The sequence below is a fragment of the Peromyscus californicus genome, unplaced genomic scaffold (genome assembly GCF_007827085.1).
Source record: "Peromyscus californicus insignis strain IS unplaced genomic scaffold, ASM782708v3 Scaffold_18__1_contigs__length_77618521, whole genome shotgun sequence".
Taxonomy (NCBI): Eukaryota; Metazoa; Chordata; class Mammalia; order Rodentia; family Cricetidae; genus Peromyscus; species Peromyscus californicus.
Genome location: NW_026294480.1, coordinates 53,059,739 through 53,080,086, shown reverse-complemented (window position 1 = coordinate 53,080,086; position 20,348 = coordinate 53,059,739). Strand labels below are relative to the sequence as shown.

General features: G+C 39.2%; 1 protein-coding gene across 4 annotated transcripts in view; it reads left to right on the top strand.

Annotated features, from left to right (window-relative positions):
* The window catches only part of Trappc13 (trafficking protein particle complex subunit 13), a 37,032-nt gene that overhangs the window by 12,680 nt on the left and 4,004 nt on the right, over positions 1-20,348 (top strand). For 2 of the 4 annotated variants that reach the window (XM_052743420.1, XM_052743419.1), the window contains exons 4-11: positions 590-674; positions 7,428-7,555; positions 11,122-11,194; positions 11,896-11,940; positions 14,649-14,666; positions 16,849-16,982; positions 18,859-19,057; positions 20,210-20,310. In XM_052743420.1, coding sequence (XP_052599380.1) covers positions 590-674; positions 7,428-7,555; positions 11,122-11,194; positions 11,896-11,940; positions 14,649-14,666; positions 16,849-16,982; positions 18,859-19,057; positions 20,210-20,310 — 783 coding nt within the window. The remainder of the gene's footprint in view (positions 1-589; positions 675-7,427; positions 7,556-11,121; positions 11,195-11,895; positions 11,941-14,648; positions 14,667-16,848; positions 16,983-18,858; positions 19,058-20,209; positions 20,311-20,348) is intronic. The other 2 variants (XM_052743422.1, XM_052743421.1) reach the window with 1 other exon arrangement.

Genomic DNA, 20,348 nt, shown 5'->3' with positions numbered 1-20,348 from the left:
ACCCACTCCAATAAAGCCATACCTCCTAATAGTGCCACTCCCTATGAGATTATGGGAGCCAATTACATTCAAACTACCACATGTCTGACTCTTCTGGTCTGCTCACCTACTACACACATGTGGTGCACACACACAGTTGCAGGCAAAACACCTGTACACATAAAAGTTAGTACAATTTTTTTCAAAAAGCTATATAATGTAAAGCCAGTAGTCATTTTATTAGGAAAATAATGAAAAAGTTCTCCAAGATGAATTAACTTGGAAGTTCTAGATTTAGAGCATAAGTTATTTAAAAAGATGAAAATGGCATTTTCTAGTTTATTCGGATATAACTCTTATGACAGCCCAGCACTGGTTACAGTGGCCATATTTCCACGATGGCCAGAAATTTGTGTAGCAGCTGACAGCTGTATTATATCACATGTAGTTCCATTCTCACTTTGAAGTGCCTAATGAAAATAAAGGACACTGAAGAAATATTTCCTTGACTCTTCAGTAAATGTTATTCCACCTGAAGTTCTTACGTGGACAGAATGATTCCCATCGGGACTGGATGAGTCTCTGCCTGAAATGCTGTTTCCTTTCACAGGAATATATTTTTGGGAGAGACTTTTTCCAGTTATATCAGTGTTCACAATGACAGCAATCAAGTTGTAAAAGACATATTGGTGAAGGTAAGTGACATTCTTACTTACAAAGCATTTTATTTGGATAAAAATGTTTATTTCTGTTGAGCCTTGGAAACCTCATTAAAATTCATGGTCCATACTAGACTTTTGAATGTCATTAACAAACACTGATGAGTACCAAATATTATGGAGGACACAGAAACATTGTCTTTCTTCTCAAAGTTTCCGATCGACTGGATGAGAAAAATGACCATTCAGTCTAATAGTTGTAGTGTTTGTGTGTGATAACATAACAGTACTTGAAAGACTCAGGAGGAAACAAGCTAGAAGTCACTTCCTGGTTGCAGGAAGGCATAGTAGAGGAGAGAAAGACAAGAGGCTCTTGGAAGACAGGTAGGATTTAGGGGAAGAGTATAGGGCTGGGGGAAACTGAATCAGTGTGTTCTTCTAGAGGAAAACAAAATCTCACGTACCATGTCAGGTGGTAAAGCTTTTTAGTGTAGTGTCTTAATAGCCAGGCTAAGATTTTAGCTAAAAAAGAAAGAAAAAAACAAACAAACAAACAAAAAACTCTTTAGAACAGCAACGCTGGGCTTTCACTAGAACTAGTCAGTTTGTGTTAGGAAGGCTGTGTGATCACCATGGAGCATCGTGATCATCCAAGAAATGGAGCAGTTAGAAGACTCTTGAAGTAGTTGAGAAATCAAACACTAGAATGCGCCAGTCCCTTAACAACTTGAAATGTATTCAGAAGAAAAAGGGCATAGATAAAGGAAGTGAAAATCCACTATGTGATGAATGGGTAGAGAAAATGTGGCGTATATACACCAGAGTTCTGTTCAGCTGTAAAGAAAAGGAATTCTGTGACTGGAAACTAGAGATCATGTTAAACAAAAGAGAGGGAGAACACCAGACCGCATGTTTTCACTCATCTGCAGAACTTAGACTTTAAAATTACATGAACTGTGTGTGTGTGTGTGTGTGTATACATGTATAAATGGATGTGAGTGTATACATGTATATATATGGATGTGTATGTGTATACATGTATAAATGGATGTGTGTGTATACATACATACATATGTAATATGAAACTAGACAAAGCACTAAGGAGGCTAAAGAGAGGGAGAGGAGGAAACAAGAGGACAAGCAAAGGAGAAAAAATTGCATATTTCATGTTTCATCTCATACATTGAGCATAGATTTGAAATGATACATATGAGACATGAAAATCAAAGGGGAAGAAGGAAAGGGAGTCATGGAAGAGTAAATATGAACAAACTAATGATACAAATGTATGAAAATATCGTATACCTATTACTTGTATTTTTACTAAAAAAGTAATTTAAAAAAATGTATGAAGAGAAGTTGATTCAAAGCTGTCTTTGAGCAGGGAAGTTAGACTATTAGAGTATTGCTGAAAGAGAAGTCTTTATATATATGAAGTTTTTGAGACAGAGTTTCTCTGTGTAGCCCTGGCTGTCCTAGAACTCGCTCTGTAGACCAGGCTGGCCTGGAACTCTGCCTGCATGTGCCTCCCACATGCTGAGATTAAAGGTGTGTGCCACCACCTCCTGGCTAAAAGAGATGTCTTAACTGCAGTGGTTCTGAAGATGATCCATAGAGCTTTAAAGTTAAAAAAGATCTCAGAAAATAAAATTTCACTTCTCACCTATCAAACTTCAGAAGCTGGATGCAAATGTTGAGTCACATATGGACAGGGTCTGTACCTTTCATCAGATTAAGGGTTGGTAGAGTACACAGCCTGTTTAATAAGACTTTTAACCTAAGAACAGGTTTGTTTGTTTGTTCCCAAATGATAGAAAAGGAACAACTGTGGATGAATTTCTAAATTCTTATTAATAAAAAAACACGGAGCCAGATATAGGGCTGAAAGCCTGAGAGAGATCAGGGAATTAGGGAAAGCCACAGCTAACCTTACCTCACCAACTGGGCAGTTTTCACCTCACTAACTGGGCAGCTTCCAAATGCGAGTTACTTCCTGTCTACCCACAACTATATGCCTTGCTGTTCTGCCATCTGATTTGCTCTCTTTATCCAGCTACATCACTTCCTCTTCCTGCCCAGCTCTATCACTTCCTGTCTGTCTGCACAGACCTCCAGACCTCTATGGTTAACTAGTGTTGGAATTTAAGGTGTGTGCCACCACACCTGACTGTTTCCAGTGTGGCCTTGAACTCACAGAGATCCAGACAGATTCCTGCCTGCCAAGTGATAGGATTAAAGGCCTGTGCTATCGTTGCCTGACTTCTTTGTTTACTTATAATGGCTGTTCCTATTCCTCTGATCTCCAGGCAAGCTTTATTTATTAAAGCACAAATAAAATATCACCATGTTTCAGCACAAATAAAATATCATCACAAACAACATTCCATGATATTATACAATTCAAACTTAAGTGTCTGTAGATAAAGTCTACTTGATACAACCATACTCATTTGTTATTGTGTAATCTATGACTGGTTTCCAGCTGCAATGTAAGATCTATAGTTGGAATAGAATCTGTTGTCTAAAAAAAAAAAAAAAAAAAATCTAAAATATGTGTTACATGCTTTGTAAAGAGAAGTTTCCAGCTTCTACCTTAGTTGTCTGCCCTGACACCTCTCCAGAAGCATAAACTCCACAGAGGCAGGAGTTTGGGGCTGGTTTGTCATCTGGTAGATTTGCAACTCCTAGAACAGACTCTGGCATGTAATAAGTAATTAGGAATAAATGTTCAGTACAACATTATTAATAGTGTCAAAAGAAGGGAAAGAATTACTCAGTCATATAAGTGTTGTTATGATTAATATTAGTAAAAAATGACACATGAACTTATCAGTGATCTCATATTGTACATTGGACAGGAAATCAATGAAGCAGAAGAATGCTCCCTCCCAAATAAAAATGCGTACAACATTTTGAACCCCTGCTTCATTTTATATAAGTTGACTAACCTTGAGGAAGCTGTTATTTTCTGTGCCTGTTTCTAATCATGTATACAGTGAGATAATACTTTAGATCTGCCCACTTCAGAATTGTGAGGATTAAATGATCAGTGGTCTAACAGCCAGAATGTATACATGGTAAGTTCCCAATAAATGTGAGTTATTACTATTTCATAACTCAGCATAACAAAAGAGACAGCATAAATAAAAAATGACCAGCACTAAGAAAGTTAGGTTATAATTAACTACAAAGTGGGGGGAAAATTAAGGGTTGAAGAGGAGGCTTAATGGATGAGGGCATTGCTGCACAAGTGACATTTGGGTGTGCCACTCCAGCCCATGTACCGTAACTCGGAAAGCTGCTAGCTTTGTGTGGGGTCCGGAACAGAAGCTCTTCAGCAGATCCAGGCTGCTGTGCAGGCTGCTCCACCACTTGTTCCATCTGACCCAGCAGACCCGATGGTACTTGAGGTGTCAGTGCCAGATAGGGATGCTGTTTGGAGCCTTGGCAGGTCCCTATAGGTGAATTACCGAAGAGACCTTTGGAAATTTGGAGCAAGGCTCTACCATCATCTGCAGACAGCTATTGTCTCTTTGAAAGACAGCGTTTGGCCTGCTATTGGGCCTTAGTGGAAACTGAATGTTTGACAATGGGCCACCAAGTTACCCTGAGCTGCCTGTCATGAATGAGCTGGAGGCTATCTGATACACCCAGTCACAAAATAGGATGTGCACAGCAGTAATCTATTATCAAATGGGAGTGGTATATATGTGATTGGGTCAGAGCAGGTCCTGAAGACACAAGAAAGTTACATGAAGAAGTTGCCCAAATGCTGATGGTTCCTACTCCTGTCACCATGCCATCCACTGCTAAGCATTCATCAATAGCTTCTTGGGGTGTTCCCTCTGATCGGTTGACTGAGGAAGAGAAGACTAGAGCCTGGTTTATCGATGGTTCGTTATGGAGGCACCACCCAGAAATGCACAGCTGTAGCATTACAACCTCTTTCTGGGACAACACTGGAAATCACTGGTAAAGGGAAGTCTTCGCAGTGGGCAGAACTGTGAGCAGTGCGCATGGCCATATGTTTTGTTTCTAAGGAAAAATGGCCAGATGTGCGATTGTTCACTGACTCCTGCGCTATAGTCAATGAATTGGCTGGATGGTCAGGGCCTTGGAAGGAGTGTAATTGGAAAATTGGTGAGAAAGACATCTGGGAAAGAAGTATATGGATAGATCTCTCCAAATGGGAAAAGGATGTGAAGATACTTGTGTCCCATGTATATACTTATCAAAAGGAGACTTCAGCTGAGGAGTTCAGTAATCAAGATTCACCTTTAATCTGGGCCACACCATCTGCTGGAAGCCTATAGAAGGACACACAAGAAGGAATCTTTTGTTTTATGCCTGCTTGCCCTCGCCTTGCTAGCACATCCATTCCTTCACTGACATTAGAGCCTAGTTCTTCTGGATTCCAGCATAGACTGAAGCCCAGCTGAGACACTCAGCCTTGTGGATTGAGCAACTACTAGGTTCCTACTGTGAACTATTACTTTCTAATCACAGGTAGCCATAGTTGGATTAGCTGGACTGCAGCCCATAAGTCAGTGTTTCTTAACTTGTGGCTGGCAACCCCTTTAGGGAGCCAAATGACCCTTTCAAAGGGATCGCCGAAGACCATCTGAAAACACATATATTTATATTATGATTTAGAACAGTAGCAAAATTACCGTTATGAAGTAGCAACAGAAAATTTTATGGTTGGGGATCACCACAGCATGAGGGACAGTATTACAGGGTCACAGTATTAGGAAGGTTGAGAATCACTGCTGTAAGTCATTTTAATATATCCCCTTTATATATATATATATATAAATATATGTTATATATAATTATTAGTTATATATATTTATTAGTTATTTGTATATATTTATATATAATTACACACACACACACACACACACACACACACACACACATATATATATATATATATATATATATATATATATATATATATATATATATAGAGAGAGAGAGAGAGAGAGAGAGAGAGAGAGAGAGAGAGATGCATTTTGTAAGTTCTGTTACTCTAGAGAATCCTAACTAATAACAGCCAGGAACTGTGATGTAGAAGTAAACAGGAGAAGGCAAGGGGTTCCTGCTTCTGTAGACATTTCTAGTATGGGAAAAGGAAGAAAAAATATCACAAATAAGGTAATTTTAGGTCATATTACATGTCGCAAAGGAAGTAAGAGCCTGTAGTCAATAGTTGACATAAAAAGAAGCTGCTAAGACAGTTAAAATGACAAACGTTCCAAAGTGGTCAGGGGGACATTGACTGGAGAGTAGCCAAGTAGGAGACATTGCTACATTAGAGAGACAAGCTTTCTTCTTGCTGGTCTGTTTGTTTCTTTTTTAAGACAGGGTTTCTCTGTGTAGACCAGGCTGCCTTTTAATTCAGAGTACTGTCTGCCTCTGTCTTCCAAGTGCTGGGATTAAAGGCATGTGCCACCACCGCTCAGAGATAAACTTCCTTAGTTGATAACTTCAATATTTTCTACCTCTATACTTAAATTAGCCTCTAACACCTAATAATATATTTGAATGGTTATCTTTTAGTGTTACTTAGTCAAGCATTTATATATATATACCTATCCATTTAGCAAACTCCCATCTAACCAAGATAGATAGATAGACCATGTGTTTGGGCTGGAGAGATGGTTCAGTGGGTTAGAGTACTGACTGCTCTTCCAGAGGACCCAGGTTCACTTTCCAGCACTCACATGACTGCTCATCTGTAACTCTAGTCCAGGGGATCTCATGTCAACTCTGTCCTCCTCAGGCCATGCATGTACATGGTACACTTAAATGCAGGGAAAACACTCACACACATAGAATTTTAAAAAATCTTAAAGAAAAAATAAACACATGTTCAAGCTGGGCACCATGGCTCATGTCTACAGCCCCAGCACTGGAGAGGTAGAAGCAGGAAAGCCAGAAGTTCAAAGTCATACTTAGCTACCCAGCAGGTTCAAGGCTAGCCTGGACTATATGAGACTCTGTCTCAAAGGAAAAGAAAGAAAAAGAAAAAAACCTCATATTTTCATAATGATGATTCAGTCACATCTAGCGTGAAAGGTAGCAATATGGACTTCCCTGTTTTTCTGATTTGTACCTTTTTACTCCAGGAGTGAAAACCTATCTCTCTCATTATCCATAATCATATGTACACACATATATACTTACATAAATACTTATATATCTACATACATGCATTTATACATATATACACACATACTTAAATATATATGTGCATATATGCTTGCTTGTCTAATCGTGGTATGTACACACGTTTGAAGATCGTTAGCTTATAACCCTATGAAAAGGAATTCCCTGTATAACTTGGGTTGTCTTTTGACTAAGATTCTGTTTTCCAAATTCAGGTTAGTTCTTTTTGTCCCTTCTCTTCCCCCTACTGCGGTTGTCGTGTTCACTCTGGTGTTGTTAAATTCATGCTACTGTTTGTATTGGTCCTGGACTCTCCCTGCTTCCTGGTTGGTGTCGTTGATTTTGGTATTGCAGTGTGTATCTGTGGGTCTTGCCATAGTTCCAAACAGGAGAGTAGTGCTCTCTCTTTATCCCTTTAATGGGTTCCATTATGGTATTTTAATGTGAAACACACCACTACCCCTCATTAACCCCCTCGCCTCCCTGCGCTCCCTGGTCCTCTTCCTCTTCCCAGACAATCAGCCGGCTTTCCCCGCTACCCTTCCCACCCATGCCCATCCATACACTGTAGGTGTCTCACCAGCCTCATGTGGATACTTCTTACCTCTTTCTTTCAAGGCGGATCTTCAGACAAGTTCTCAGCGTTTAAACCTTTCAGCCTCCAATGCTGCTGTGGCTGAACTTAAACCTGATTGTTGTATTGATGATGTCATACACCATGAAGTAAAGGAAATTGGGACACACATGTAAGGATTAAGTTTACTACTTCTCAACAGCTTTTACTCCTTTTTTATTTAGTTTCTTTTTTTGTTTTTTGTGTATTTTTAAATTCTATTTATATATATGTATGTATGTATGTATATATGTATGTATGTATGTATATATCGTACCTTGACAGTCAAATAGAGAACCAAAGAAGACAAGGTATGAAGAAGTCTCAAGTTTTGCATTCCTGGCCTGTGAATGTGTTTGAATCTGAATACTGTTTTTCAGTCTGAAAACAAGAGGACATTTCAGCCCTCTGAAATGATTTAGGCTTCTCAGTCTCCCATGGCACCCCTATGCCAGTCACCTCACGGACGCTGTCTCTTCAGAGTATTTCTCATTCTTCTTCTCTCCGCCTCCATCATCCTTTTCTTCTCCTCATTCTATCTATTAAAGCATGTAACACAGCCAATATTAAATACAAATTATTTGATCAGAGGATTTCCCACCAGCTCTATTGAAGGCACTTTTTACTATATATTTTGAGATTGATATGAACTTTGGATTAGAATTTCCTAGAAGCCATATTTCTAGGCCACCATTTATTAATCGCCTGGCTTTTGAGAGCTTTCCCGTTGGCTTTTGGGAATTCTGATGTGCTTTCCAAAGGTATCTATACCATAATCCACCGCCTATGCCATTCTGCCTTCTCTTTCCACACTGTGCTCATGTGGGTGCTCTTCTAACCCCAAACTCATTCTGTAGTGTAAAGCGTGTTTGCTTACAAAGAGCTGCTTGTGGCATTTTGTATCATTTCTCGTATCTCAGAAATAGCATGACTTCCTCAGAGAAGGTGTCCTGACCTTTGTCTACAGCTTCCACGGCCTGTTGGTTTTTCCCGTCTTTTGTCTTTACAGTTACTAGAGGGTTAAAATAATATGAAGTCCGTGTAGTGTGTATATCCTGGGGAAATATCAGAGAACAGTGGTTCATAGTCACTGAAGCTGAGCTTCCAGGAGTAGGTGTGCAGAGTCACCGTTCTGTAGGAAATGAACTAAACAACTGCTTTAGAAGACACAGAGCTCCAGGCTAGTCTAAACCCTGTGGCTGCCGTAGTATTTCTGTTCGAGCCTCGTCTCAAAGCCTGTAGGTGCTGTAGAACTTCTACTGTGAACACTTCCAGGGCACGTGTTGGGGGAGTTTGGTTTGGGTTTGGTTTTCATTGCTGGGTTTTTGTTTGTTTGTTTTGTTGTTGTTGCTGTGTGCACACGTGTGCGCACGGGAGTTTGTGTTTGTGCATTTGCTTGTTTGCTTGTTTGGGGGTGTTATGTTTTGTCGAGATGGGGTTATCACTATTTGGTCAAATTGCTCTTAAACTTGGTATGTAACTAATCTGATCCTCCTGCCTCAGCTGTAATATGAATTGCTAATTACTCACGACTTATATCCCTTTCTGTGCCCTTCCATCTTCCTTCCTTCCTAGAGCTGGGATTAAAGGTGTGTGCCACCAAGTCTGGCTCTGTTCCCAGTGTGGCCTTGAAGTCACAGAGATCCAGATGGATCTCTGCCTCCCAAAGAATGCTAGGATTAAAGGCATGTGCTACCACTGCCTGACCTCTGTGTTTAATATAGTGGGTGGCTTTGTCCTCTGATCCCCATGCAAGCTTTATTGGGGTGCACAATATATCACCACACTCAGCTTCCCCTACTAGTATTAGAGGCATATGCCATCATACCCAGCTTTGGTGTTGTTTTGATCAACTTGCTTTCTAGCTCCTATCATCAGTATAAGGCACCAGTATAAAGGAGAAATTAAATTACCCAACGTTACCAAGCTGTGTAGAGCTGCTAAAAAATTATTTCCCAGTCATTTTATATGCATATAAGTATATATGCATATGTTATATATTTATACCAAGCTGTGTAGAGCTACTAAAAGATTCTTGTATTTCCTAGTCATTTTAAATGCATATAAATATATATAAATATGTATATTTTTATATATGTGCATAGTAATATATATATAAATAACATTACTCAAGCTTTTATCTTTTTCAATTTTCTGTGAATATTATTCAACATCACTCAGTGTCCTTGAAAACATGATTTTCTAAATGACTGCCTCTTAGGTGTTTGGTCAATGTGGTTTGTTTACACTAATGTCACAGTATATTTTCAGTTTTTGCTACTATAAACAATAAAATAATGAGTAGTCCAATATTGCCTATGAAGTCTTGAAGTAGATACTCTGTGGTACTACATCAACATTCTCGAGGCTTTAAATGAAAGCATTGTTTCTAAATTCCTTTCACCCTCTGGTAATGTAAAGAAACTAAGTTTCAGCCGGGCGGTGGTGGCGCACGTCTTTAATTCCAGCACTCAGGAGGCAGAGGCAGGCAGATCTCTGTGAGTTTGAGGCCAGCCTAGTCTACAGAGCAAGATCCAGGACAGGCACCAAAACTACACGGAGAAACCCTGTCTCAAAAAACCAAAAAAAAAAAAAAAAAAAAAAAAAAAAGAGAAAGAAAGAAACTAAGTTTCTCTAACCATCACTAACCTAAGGGATTCTTGCCAAACCTTGTAAGATTGAAAATGATTATTTCATTATGTAGGTTTCTGGGCTATGTATGTGACTTACCACTTCACATTTTTATTAACTGTTTATAGGATTGTAGCATATCTATGTATTTTCATAATCTGGATATACATTCTTTTCCTCATATTTTGAGTGACACATTTGTACTTTGTTGATTGAGTTAGAAGAACCCTTTGTATATTAACAATTTAACCATCTTATCGTGTTATTAGAAGTATTTTATACCAACTCTTCGATTGTTTTAATGGGTTTTGTTTTGTTGAGATTCACTATGTATCCATGACTGGCCTGGAACTCAGAGATCTACCTGCCTCAACCTCTGCCTCCCAAGTGGTGGGATTAAAGGCATGTGCCACCACACCTAGCTTTCCGAGTGTATTGGTTAAAATTTGTACATAGTATTATACCAATAACATCATGATAACTCTACCCTGGATTTCCTTTAAGATGCATATTTTTCTAGTGCAAATGAACTCTTTTTCCCCATCAGTCATGCTTATTCTGGAAATTATTTTGGAACATATTCTACTTCCAAAGGAAGAATTTGAAGTTCCTATTCCAAAAGGGCTCAGTATCTATTTTTTACTTTTTTTTTAATTTATGTGTATGTGTGTGAGACTGTAAATATTGTTACTACATCAGGTGTGTGTACGAGCCATTGGAGACCATAGAGGGTGTCAGATACCCTGGAACTGAAGTCAAACAGGCTATTATGAGCAGCCCTGTGAGTGGAGCATCAAACCCATGTCCTCTGCCAGAACAGTAGGAACTCTTAACCACTGAGTCATCTCCAGCCCCCGATCTCATTTTCTTAAAGTGAATTTTCTTGTTCATGTATTTATAGCTGTATATACTGAAACTTTTTTTCCTGCTATAATCTCATTTAGATACAGTTTCACATTGTTGACATAATCTTTTTTACATTTATAAGTACAGTTGAAATATGTTGTTTATTATTAAGAAGTGAGATGGGAAATGATTCCGGAATATTAAGACATCTTTCTGTTTCAGCTTGGTGTGCGCTGTGAGTTACACAACTCAGGGTGGAGAAAAAATGTACTTTAGGAAATTCTTCAAATTTCAGGTATTGAATATGGCAGAGATAAAGTTGTTTCCATCAGCCTTTTGTTTTTCTGGAAGTGTAATTATTCCTCTTTTTCTGGGGGGAAACAGGTTTCAAATAACTCAAGTAGCTCACTTCTGTGGTTCATTCATAAACTGGTGTTCAAAAGTTCGACTAAGTTAAGTTCAAACATAAATTATCATCACCAGAATAATGTTTTCATAATAAAATGAAACATTTTATTTAAAAAATAAGATCTTATTTTATTGATGAGACAGAACACAAAAATATAAAGGGATAAAATGAGTATAAAGCCCAAATAAGCCGGGCGGTGGTGGCGCACGCCTTTAATCCCAGCACTCGGGAGGCAGAGCCAGGCGGATCGCTGTGAGTTCGAGGCCAGCCTGGGCTACCAAGTGAGTTCCAGGAAAGGCGCAAAGCTACACAGAGAAACCCTGTCTCGAAAAACCAAAAAAAAAAAAAAAAAAAAAAAAAAAAAAAAAAAAAAAGCCCAAATAAGATGATTGAAAATATCATGAAATGTCCAAAGAATTATTTAAATGAAAAATTATTGATTGTTGTGCAGGAATAGTGCATATACACTAAAAAAAACTTCAACAATTAAAATTAGACATGACTTTGAGTCATTAAAGCCTGTGATCTAAAACAAACAAAAACAGTCAAATCTGAATTTCCTGATTGACGTGCTTTGTTTTAACTAGGTTCTCAAACCATTGGATGTGAAAACCAAATTTTACAATGCAGAGGTAAGTGTTGGGCACTTGATAAGATTTCAAATTAAACATTGAAATCTTGACTGAAAACCTGAGGTGTTACATTTCCTGTCATGTTGAAGTAAACTGCTGATATGACTGAACTATTTGTGATAATAAGCTAAACTCCAGTAGGAAGTAAATTTCATTAAAGTATCCCTTATTCTTCTAGTTTCCACCTACATACAATCAGCGTGTCTTGATTTCTACTCTCATGGTGTTCTGGGACATTCACCCTTTTTGTTAAACAACTGCCCTACAGTCCTCCATAACAGTGGTGGTGGTGTTGCTCTCAAACACTAGCAGTCTGCTAAATATTTGCAGTGGCATTCTGGATGTTACAAGGTTAAAGTGGCGGGCGAAGAGAAGTATCCACGCGAAGAGAAGTGCAGCAAGTCCACCCTGGGAAGTCAGTGTACCAAGTAGAGCCGGGCCACGAGTGCCTTAAAAGCTTACTGGGAGAGCCGAGTTGAACAAAACTGGAGAAAGAAGTAACTTGAAGAGTAGGACATGATCTGTTGTGTAGCATAGAGAAAAATAAGTAGGACTGACCCTAAGAGAAAGGATTTTTTTATTTGGATTATTTGTTTGGATTTTCCCCAAAAAATTCTTTATTATCTCCAGAGCTGTAGAAATTGAGATGTCATGGTGAGACCCCGGCTTGAAAAAATGAGGACTCTTTTTATGAAAAATCCTTTTACCCCTCAAAATCTCTAGGATAGATTAAGAATTACTCAAATGCAGAATTTTGTCATGGAGATTGTATCTTTTACTCATACCAGGTGGTGATCAGAAATTAGCAGCCCTGTTATACTGTTGCTTAGTATAAAGTGTGTGTTGTAGCGAGACTTGTTTAGCTGTTACAGTAAAGGAAACATGCATATAATTAACAAAATGACTTACGACAGCACATCCAGCAACAATGGGATAAGGAGTTGGAGCAATCTAAATCACATCAACAGAAACAAAGCGTGGAAAAAAGCTCCATGGTCTAAAAGTTTCTCAAAATTACAAATTAGACCAACAAACACTGTTCAGTCAATAGCGTGAGTCAAATGGTGTATTTCAAGTACTTAGTAAAGCACATCATTGAGAATGACTGATTTGTAACACTTCACTACGGTCCTTATGCCATGTATTTGTCAAACATGTTTTGATACTGTTTCTGATCATGCTAATGTGAATCATCAAAAGAAAAACTGGTCTCATGAAAACTTTTGCTGTAGTTTTCTAAGCTGGGAAAGTCTTGCAGGAAGACACAGAAATTGGTAGCTAGGAGTCAGACATTTGTCACCTGCTGGGTTCAAATCCTTATGTCAAGTGTGGAAGTGAAGTTATGTAAGCAGGTATCTTACTTATCTAGCCCCAGGACACTTACTCTGCTGAAGGGGACTGCATAATATAACCATAATACAGGTGATTCTCTGTGTCCCCAACAGTGACATGTAGTCACACTTCAGGAACATAGCAGTGACAAATTATCACCAGCTATACATTTAATGAAGGAGGTGTCATTTGACATTGGACTTAATAAGTCTATTTTTAAATATGTATTTACATAATGCATAATAGACTGAAATCTAATAGCAATAAGAAGAAAATAAACTGAATTGTCTGAAATGGTCTATCCCAATATTTCCTGAAATATGACCTGTGGCAACTTTATGGTAATTTGAATCACCCAAGATCCTCCTCTAGAAAATGATTCCAGCATTAGGTAAATTCAAGAGAAGCTTTATGATGTTCTGTTCTCAATGTGGGGTGGAGTATACATCCATCTGAGGTATGGAGAGTGGAGTACAGGTAAAGAATGTCACAGGAGACTGGAGCACAGGTAAAGAGTGTCACAGGAGAGTGACTGTACAGGTAAAGAGTGTCACAGGAGAGTGACTGTACAGGTAAAGGGTGTCACAGGAGAGTGACTGTACAGGTAAAGGGTGTCACAGGAGAGTGACTGTACAGGTAAAGGGTGTCACAGGAGAGTGACTGTACAGGTAAAGGGTGTCACAGGAGACTGGAGCACAGGTAAAGGGTGTAACAGGAGAGTGACTGTACAGGTAAAGAGTGTCACAGGAGACTGGAGCACAGGTAAAGGGTGTCACAGGAGAGTGACTGTACAGGTAAAGGGTGTCACAGGAGACTGGAGCACAGGTAAAGGGTGTCACAGGAGACTGGAGCACAGGTAAAGGGTGTCACAGGAGAGTGACTGTACAGGTAAAGAGTGTAACAGGAGAGTGACTGTACAGGTAAAGAGTGTAACAGGAGAGTGACTGTATAGGTAAAGGGTGTCACAGGAGAGTGACTGTACAGGTAAAGGGTGTCACAGAGTGACTGTACAGGTAAAGGGTGTCACAGGAGAGTGACTGTACAGGTAAAGGGTGTCACAGGAGAGTGACTGTACAGGTAAAGAGTGTAACAGTGGGCAGACTCCACCCTCACAGTGCCGTTTCCTATTTGTTCTTGTTTAAATATTCAGCCACAATGTTCTTCTCTGTCCCATTGTCATTTAACCGTAGCAATTTTACCTTTAGAAAAGTAGTTTGTCATATTTCTGTATGTTGCTTCTTATTTACTTTCTTGTTTACTAATGCTGTCTTTAGTACGTAAAAAAAATGCAGATATGCATTTTATTTTAAAGTTATTCTTTTTCTTTAACATTTAACTCTGATTTTTCTAATTTTTCTTTTTTATTTTTCCATTAGAGTGACCTCAGTTCTGTGGTAATTTCATTTTTTATTATAAATTTATATGCTTTTCTCACCCACTTTTGACTTTGCCTAATTAATCTCTCTATAAAACATAGTGGAAAAACAGTTAGTTGTGAATACTACATCTGTGACTTCAGACAGAAAATATACAATTTGAGCATACTTTTTAAATTGTTTGTGAGATTAAAAATTAAGTTGTCACATTGAGACAACCGCATTCTCATTTTCTGTTTTTTGGGATGTTTTTTAGAAGAAACATACAATCTCATTATCTTTATCCTTGTTATTTTTGATATTTTGCTGTGAAATATCCAGTTGCCTTTCATTCCTTACAGAGATGTCCAGTTGAAATTCATTCTGAGAGGCACAGTGGTTTTACGTGTGGGTAAAGTCAGGTAAAGCTGGCCTTTTGACAAACACAAGCAGAAGAGAAGCAATCTTCCCACACTGGCCGGATTCACGTTTTCCACGTCCTCGTCACAATAGGCAGCATCTGCTTATTGTGTCTATGTGTAGTAACAGCACTGGCAGCTTTGGCACTAAATTCTCCACCTCGTTTTTCAGATGTCAGATTACTTCATACTAACTGTTCACACTAACTTGATTTTCCATTATGCTGTCTTCCTTTCATTTTATCTAAGCTGTTCATCAGTTTATACAGAGAATTGCATTTTAAAAACTGAAATGTGGGCCTTGGGCTATTTTAAGAGCAATGGATTTATGGGATATATTCACTTATTTTCTTAACAAAACATAATTGAGCTGGGTGTGGTGGCTCACGCTGTTGATCCCAGCACTTGGGAGGCAGAGGCAGATGGATCTCTGTGAGTTCAAGGCCAGCCTGGTCTGCAAAGTGAGTTCCAGGACAGCCAGGACTGTTACACAGAGAAACTGTCTCAAAAAAAAAAAGTAATCAAATGATGAGTTTCAGTGGCACATTGTTTTAGCCAGGTGTGGTACAGACCTTTACTCACCAGCAATTGGAAGACAGAAGCAGGCAGGTCTCTGTAAGTTGGAGGCCAGCCTTGTCAACATAGTTCCAGTACAGTCAGAGCTAATAGAGATGCTCTGTCTCAAAACACAAAAACAAAAAAGGTAGATTGTTTTAAAAAGTCCTTGTACTTCCAGGAAAGGCGCAAAGCTACACAGAGAGACCCTGTCTCGAAAAAAAAAAAAAAAAAAGTCCTTGTACTAACATTTTCATTTGAGCACATGTCTAAAAGGCTAAGGAATCTGTTTTAGGCACATTAAATTATGATTTCATCATATTTTACATTATTGTCATTTTTGTGACTTCAGCACTTAAAAAGCTCATAATTCCCCAATTTGAGGGCATAGTTAATTTCCAAGTTTTATAACTGAAACTTTTTTGGGGGAAAAAAATGTAACTACTGAATACCCTTGACATAACATTTATTCACTCAAAGGAGACCCTGAACCAAGAGACATAAAATTCAGGATGTTTAACAGAAATAACCAGGGAATTAAATGTTTTTGTAAATTGAATGTTTAAGTTACCCACTGACTGAAATTGAATGATGTCATTTTGAATTGTCAAAGTCCACAGAAAACTTCAGTGTGACTGATTTAGAAGCTGAAATGTCATTAGGCCACTTCTCATACTCTTGTTTCAACCTTAAATATCCATATAAAATGAACCAAGAAGTGATTCAGACTACTTCTAAATTGCTTTAATTTAAAAAGTTACACCCTAAAGGGTATAAAAACAGATTATTCATAGCTAGTGGTCACTATCTCAGTTGAAGTAATTACATATTAGTTGCACTATGCTGGAATAGTCAAATGAAGACCAGGTTCTCTTCCCTTAGCTCTGTCTGAGTGAGCCCATCACACTGAAGTTCCTCCTAACATTTTAACATCAGATTTGGAGTTTTTGTTGTTACTGAAATACTAGTTAAATACATACTTTTGGATTCTACAAAATATACCCTAGTTATCCCACATCCATTGTTTGGCAGGGTACCTGTTGACTAACACCTCACTTTGCTCCTGTTTATTATGTTAGGATGAAGATTTCTTTTCTTGCATTAATTGTGATAATTTTGATTTGCAGGCATGAACTAATCACATTTGTGGTTAATATTTTTTCATAAAAGTAAATAATTTATTTTCATTAAGGTAAATACTTTAAATACCATGACATTTTGGTGGATTTTTTTTTCCATGTCCTCAGACTGATGAAGTCTTTCTTGAAGCCCAAATTCAGAACATTACAACCTCACCCATGTTTATGGAGAAAGTGTCACTGGAGCCGTCGATCATGTACAACGTAACAGAATTGAATTCCGTGACCCAAGCCGGGGAATGGTAAATATGAAATGTTCGCTATTCCTTCGAAAGATGCAGACTTTTCTGATGTCCCCTACGTGAGTAGATTTGGATTTGTTTTAAAATAATCTGGTGGACATAACTTTTAGAGAAGCTTTAGATGAGTCAAAAACATAATGAGAAAGTAAAAGTCCCATAAGTTATCTTCCCTGATCAGTTTCTCCTTCTGGTTTTTGTTGGTTTTTTTTTTAATGTGCCTTTTATTTGTTTGTTTGTTTTAGAGCCAGGCTCTCTCCATGTTGCCAGGCTAGGCTCAAGTTAGCCTTGTGCCCCAACTTCCCCGGGAGCATCACACGTCATTGTGCCCAGCTCTCCTGTCCTGTATTAATGTGGCACATGTTACGATTGGTGGGCCAATGTTCTTAGAACAAGCAAAAGTCCACAGTTGAAGTCTATGTGTGTGACGTACACACTGTAACATTGGACAAGTGCATAACGGCATGTCTGCCATTGCTGAAGAGTTCACACCTACTGTACCTCCCTCTACATAAACACAAAGAGCCTTATCTTTTCCCATCTTGTGTTTCACTGTTCAAAGTACTTGTTTTCTCTCTGTGTCTCTCTCTCCTCTCTCTCCCCCTCTCCCTGCTGTCTCTCTTCTCCTCTCTTCTTCTCCCTCCCTCCCTTCTTCCCTCCCTCCTCTTGCTTCCCCCCCCCCCCCGCCCTTCTCAAGACAGGGTTTCTTTCTGTAGCTCCGTAGACCAGACTGACCTGAACTCAGATTCACCTGCCTCTTCCTTGAGTCCTGGCAATAAAGGTGTGTACCACCACTGCTCAGCTGCACTTGGTCTCTAACTTTCATATTTCATTCAGATAAATCTGAAACTATCATTATTATCTTGCAAATGATAAAACTGAAACCTGGGAAGGATAGCAGAGAAGATATTAGGAAATAAAGATAGGATGAACGTGAACTTGAAAAAAATTATCTATGCATAAGAAGATGTGGACATTAGAGTAGATGGTTTTAATTATTGTGTGAAAGGTATACATTGTCTTTCTATAGCTATTTTGGAGAGAAGGAATAAATAAATGTATTATTAGTATAAATGAGGAAGTAATAGCTGGAGAGAGTGCCTGATTTTCCTAGTAATAATGATTCCTAGTAATTCCTAGTAACAAAAAATTCGTGTGGTGGTGAGATACAGAAAAGTTGATAGTCTTCTCTACTTTCACTGAGAAAACAACTTTCCATTCTTCATATTTGAAAGCAATTACTGAGATTAGAATGGTATGATCTCAAGGGTAGTAGTGCAGCTAAATGGTTTAACACTTGCCCTGCATATACCACACCCTGGTTTCTGTCCCCAGCTCCACACAAAGAAACAGAATAACATATATTGCTCTGTTTATAAGTTAGTTTCTCTCTGCCCCGCCCCTTCCTTTTTGGTGGGAGGGTGGTACTGGGGACTGGCCCAGTGCTTCACACATTCGAGGCAAGTGCTGACCACTGCGATAGCCCCAAGCCTCTTTTTCACTCTTTTGTTTTGAGACAGTCTCGCTAAGTTGGCCAAGCTGGCCTTGAACTCACTGTCTCACCAGGCGGACATTCCTTTTCATTTGGGTTGAAACCTCTGACCACTCCTAGAACTCTGTGCAGTAAATCATCCCATTCCTATCCAAAAGAATTAACTGTGTGGGCCAGGCATGGTGGTACACACCTTTAGCATTCGGGAGGCAGATCTCTGTGAGGTGGAGTCCAGCCTGGTCTACCAAGCGAGTTCCATGACAGCCAGGGCTACACAAAGGAACGTTGTCTTAAAAAAAAAAAAAAAAGATGAATTAGCCACGTGAGTAGTTTTTCCTTCAGAAAGATGCTAACAGAGTCTTTTCTGTCTATTTCCACACCTGCCAGTGTATCTACATTTGGATCCAGAGGATATTTGCAGCCAATGGATACACGCCAGTACTTATACTGCCTAAAGCCCAAGAAGGAGTTTGCAGAAAAAGCTGGCATCATTAAGGGAGTGACGGTCATTGGGAAGTTGGACATAGTGTGGAAAACAAACCTAGGTGAAAGGGGAAGATTGCAGACCAGCCAGCTTCAAAGAATGGTGCGCCTAAAAAGCTCGTCGGGGGGGGGGGGGGGGGGGGGGGGGGGGGGGGGGGTGCAAAGGACGGCACAAAAAAGCAGAGCCACATAAACTCACTCAGATTTCTAGAAAATGCGAATACTTTTGTTGATCCCTGGGTAGAAACTTAGTGTTGAGATTCATGGAAACGTTCAGTCAGATGTTGGTTTCTCTTTAGTATATGGTTTCTGTTTTTGTTTTTTTAACTTCACCAAATAGGATTTAAGATAGCTTATCAGCTATTCTTATCTTTCCTAAGTCGTGCTCACTGTTTATCTGACTCACATTACATTGAGGTATTCTAGGCGGTGTTCTGAACCTCATAGACTTACAGCACTTGCCTACTGTTTATGCCTTTCTTGTGATTGTTTTGAAACAGGGTATTACTCTGTAGCCCTGGCTGGTCTGGGACTCAGTGTAGTAGGAAGATTTCCTGTGTCCGTCCCACCTGGCCTGCAGTCAGGACAAATCTCTCACCCACAGTGCCGCAGCCTTTTATAAAATAATCACACAGAGGCTTAATATTAATTATAATTGCTTGGCCATTAGCTCAGGCTTATTACTGACTAGCTCTTACACTTAAATTAACCCATAATTCTTATCTATGTTTAGCCATGTGGCTTGGTACCTTTTCTCAGTTCTGCTTTGTCATCTTGCTTCCTCTGTGTCTGGCGGGTGACTCCTGAGTCTGCCTTCCTCCTCCCAGAATTCTTCTCGTCTGCTTGCCCCGCCTATCCTTCCTGTCTGGCTGCTGGCCAATCAGCGTTTTATTTATCAACCAATCAGAGCAACACATATTCACAGCGTACAGAGCGACATCCCACAGCAACTCAGCAACCCTTTGAGATCAGATACCCTAAGTCCTAATTCTTTCCTTATCTAGAGGCAAGATTCATCTTAATTCTCCTGAGCCTGGAGTAACTATATCACAAATGGTCCAGGTCTGCAGGGTTGTTCCACCCAAGCTCACAGCAGACGAGGTGAGAGAGAGACCTGAGCAGAGCAGCAGTATTTTCACAGAACCTCAGCTTGGAGACCTGTGTCTGTTGAGGAAAGGTGCTGGTATGGTACCTTCATTAACATCAAAAGGTTTTTTAATAGTTGTACTTCAACTGTGTTACTTTTTTTTCACAGGCTCCAGGTTACGGAGATGTTAGGCTATCTTTAGAGGCCATCCCAGATACCGTGAACCTAGAAGAGCCGTTCCACATTACCTGTAAAATCACAAACTGCAGGTAATGCCAATGTGTGCAGCTGGGCCTCCTTTCTCCTC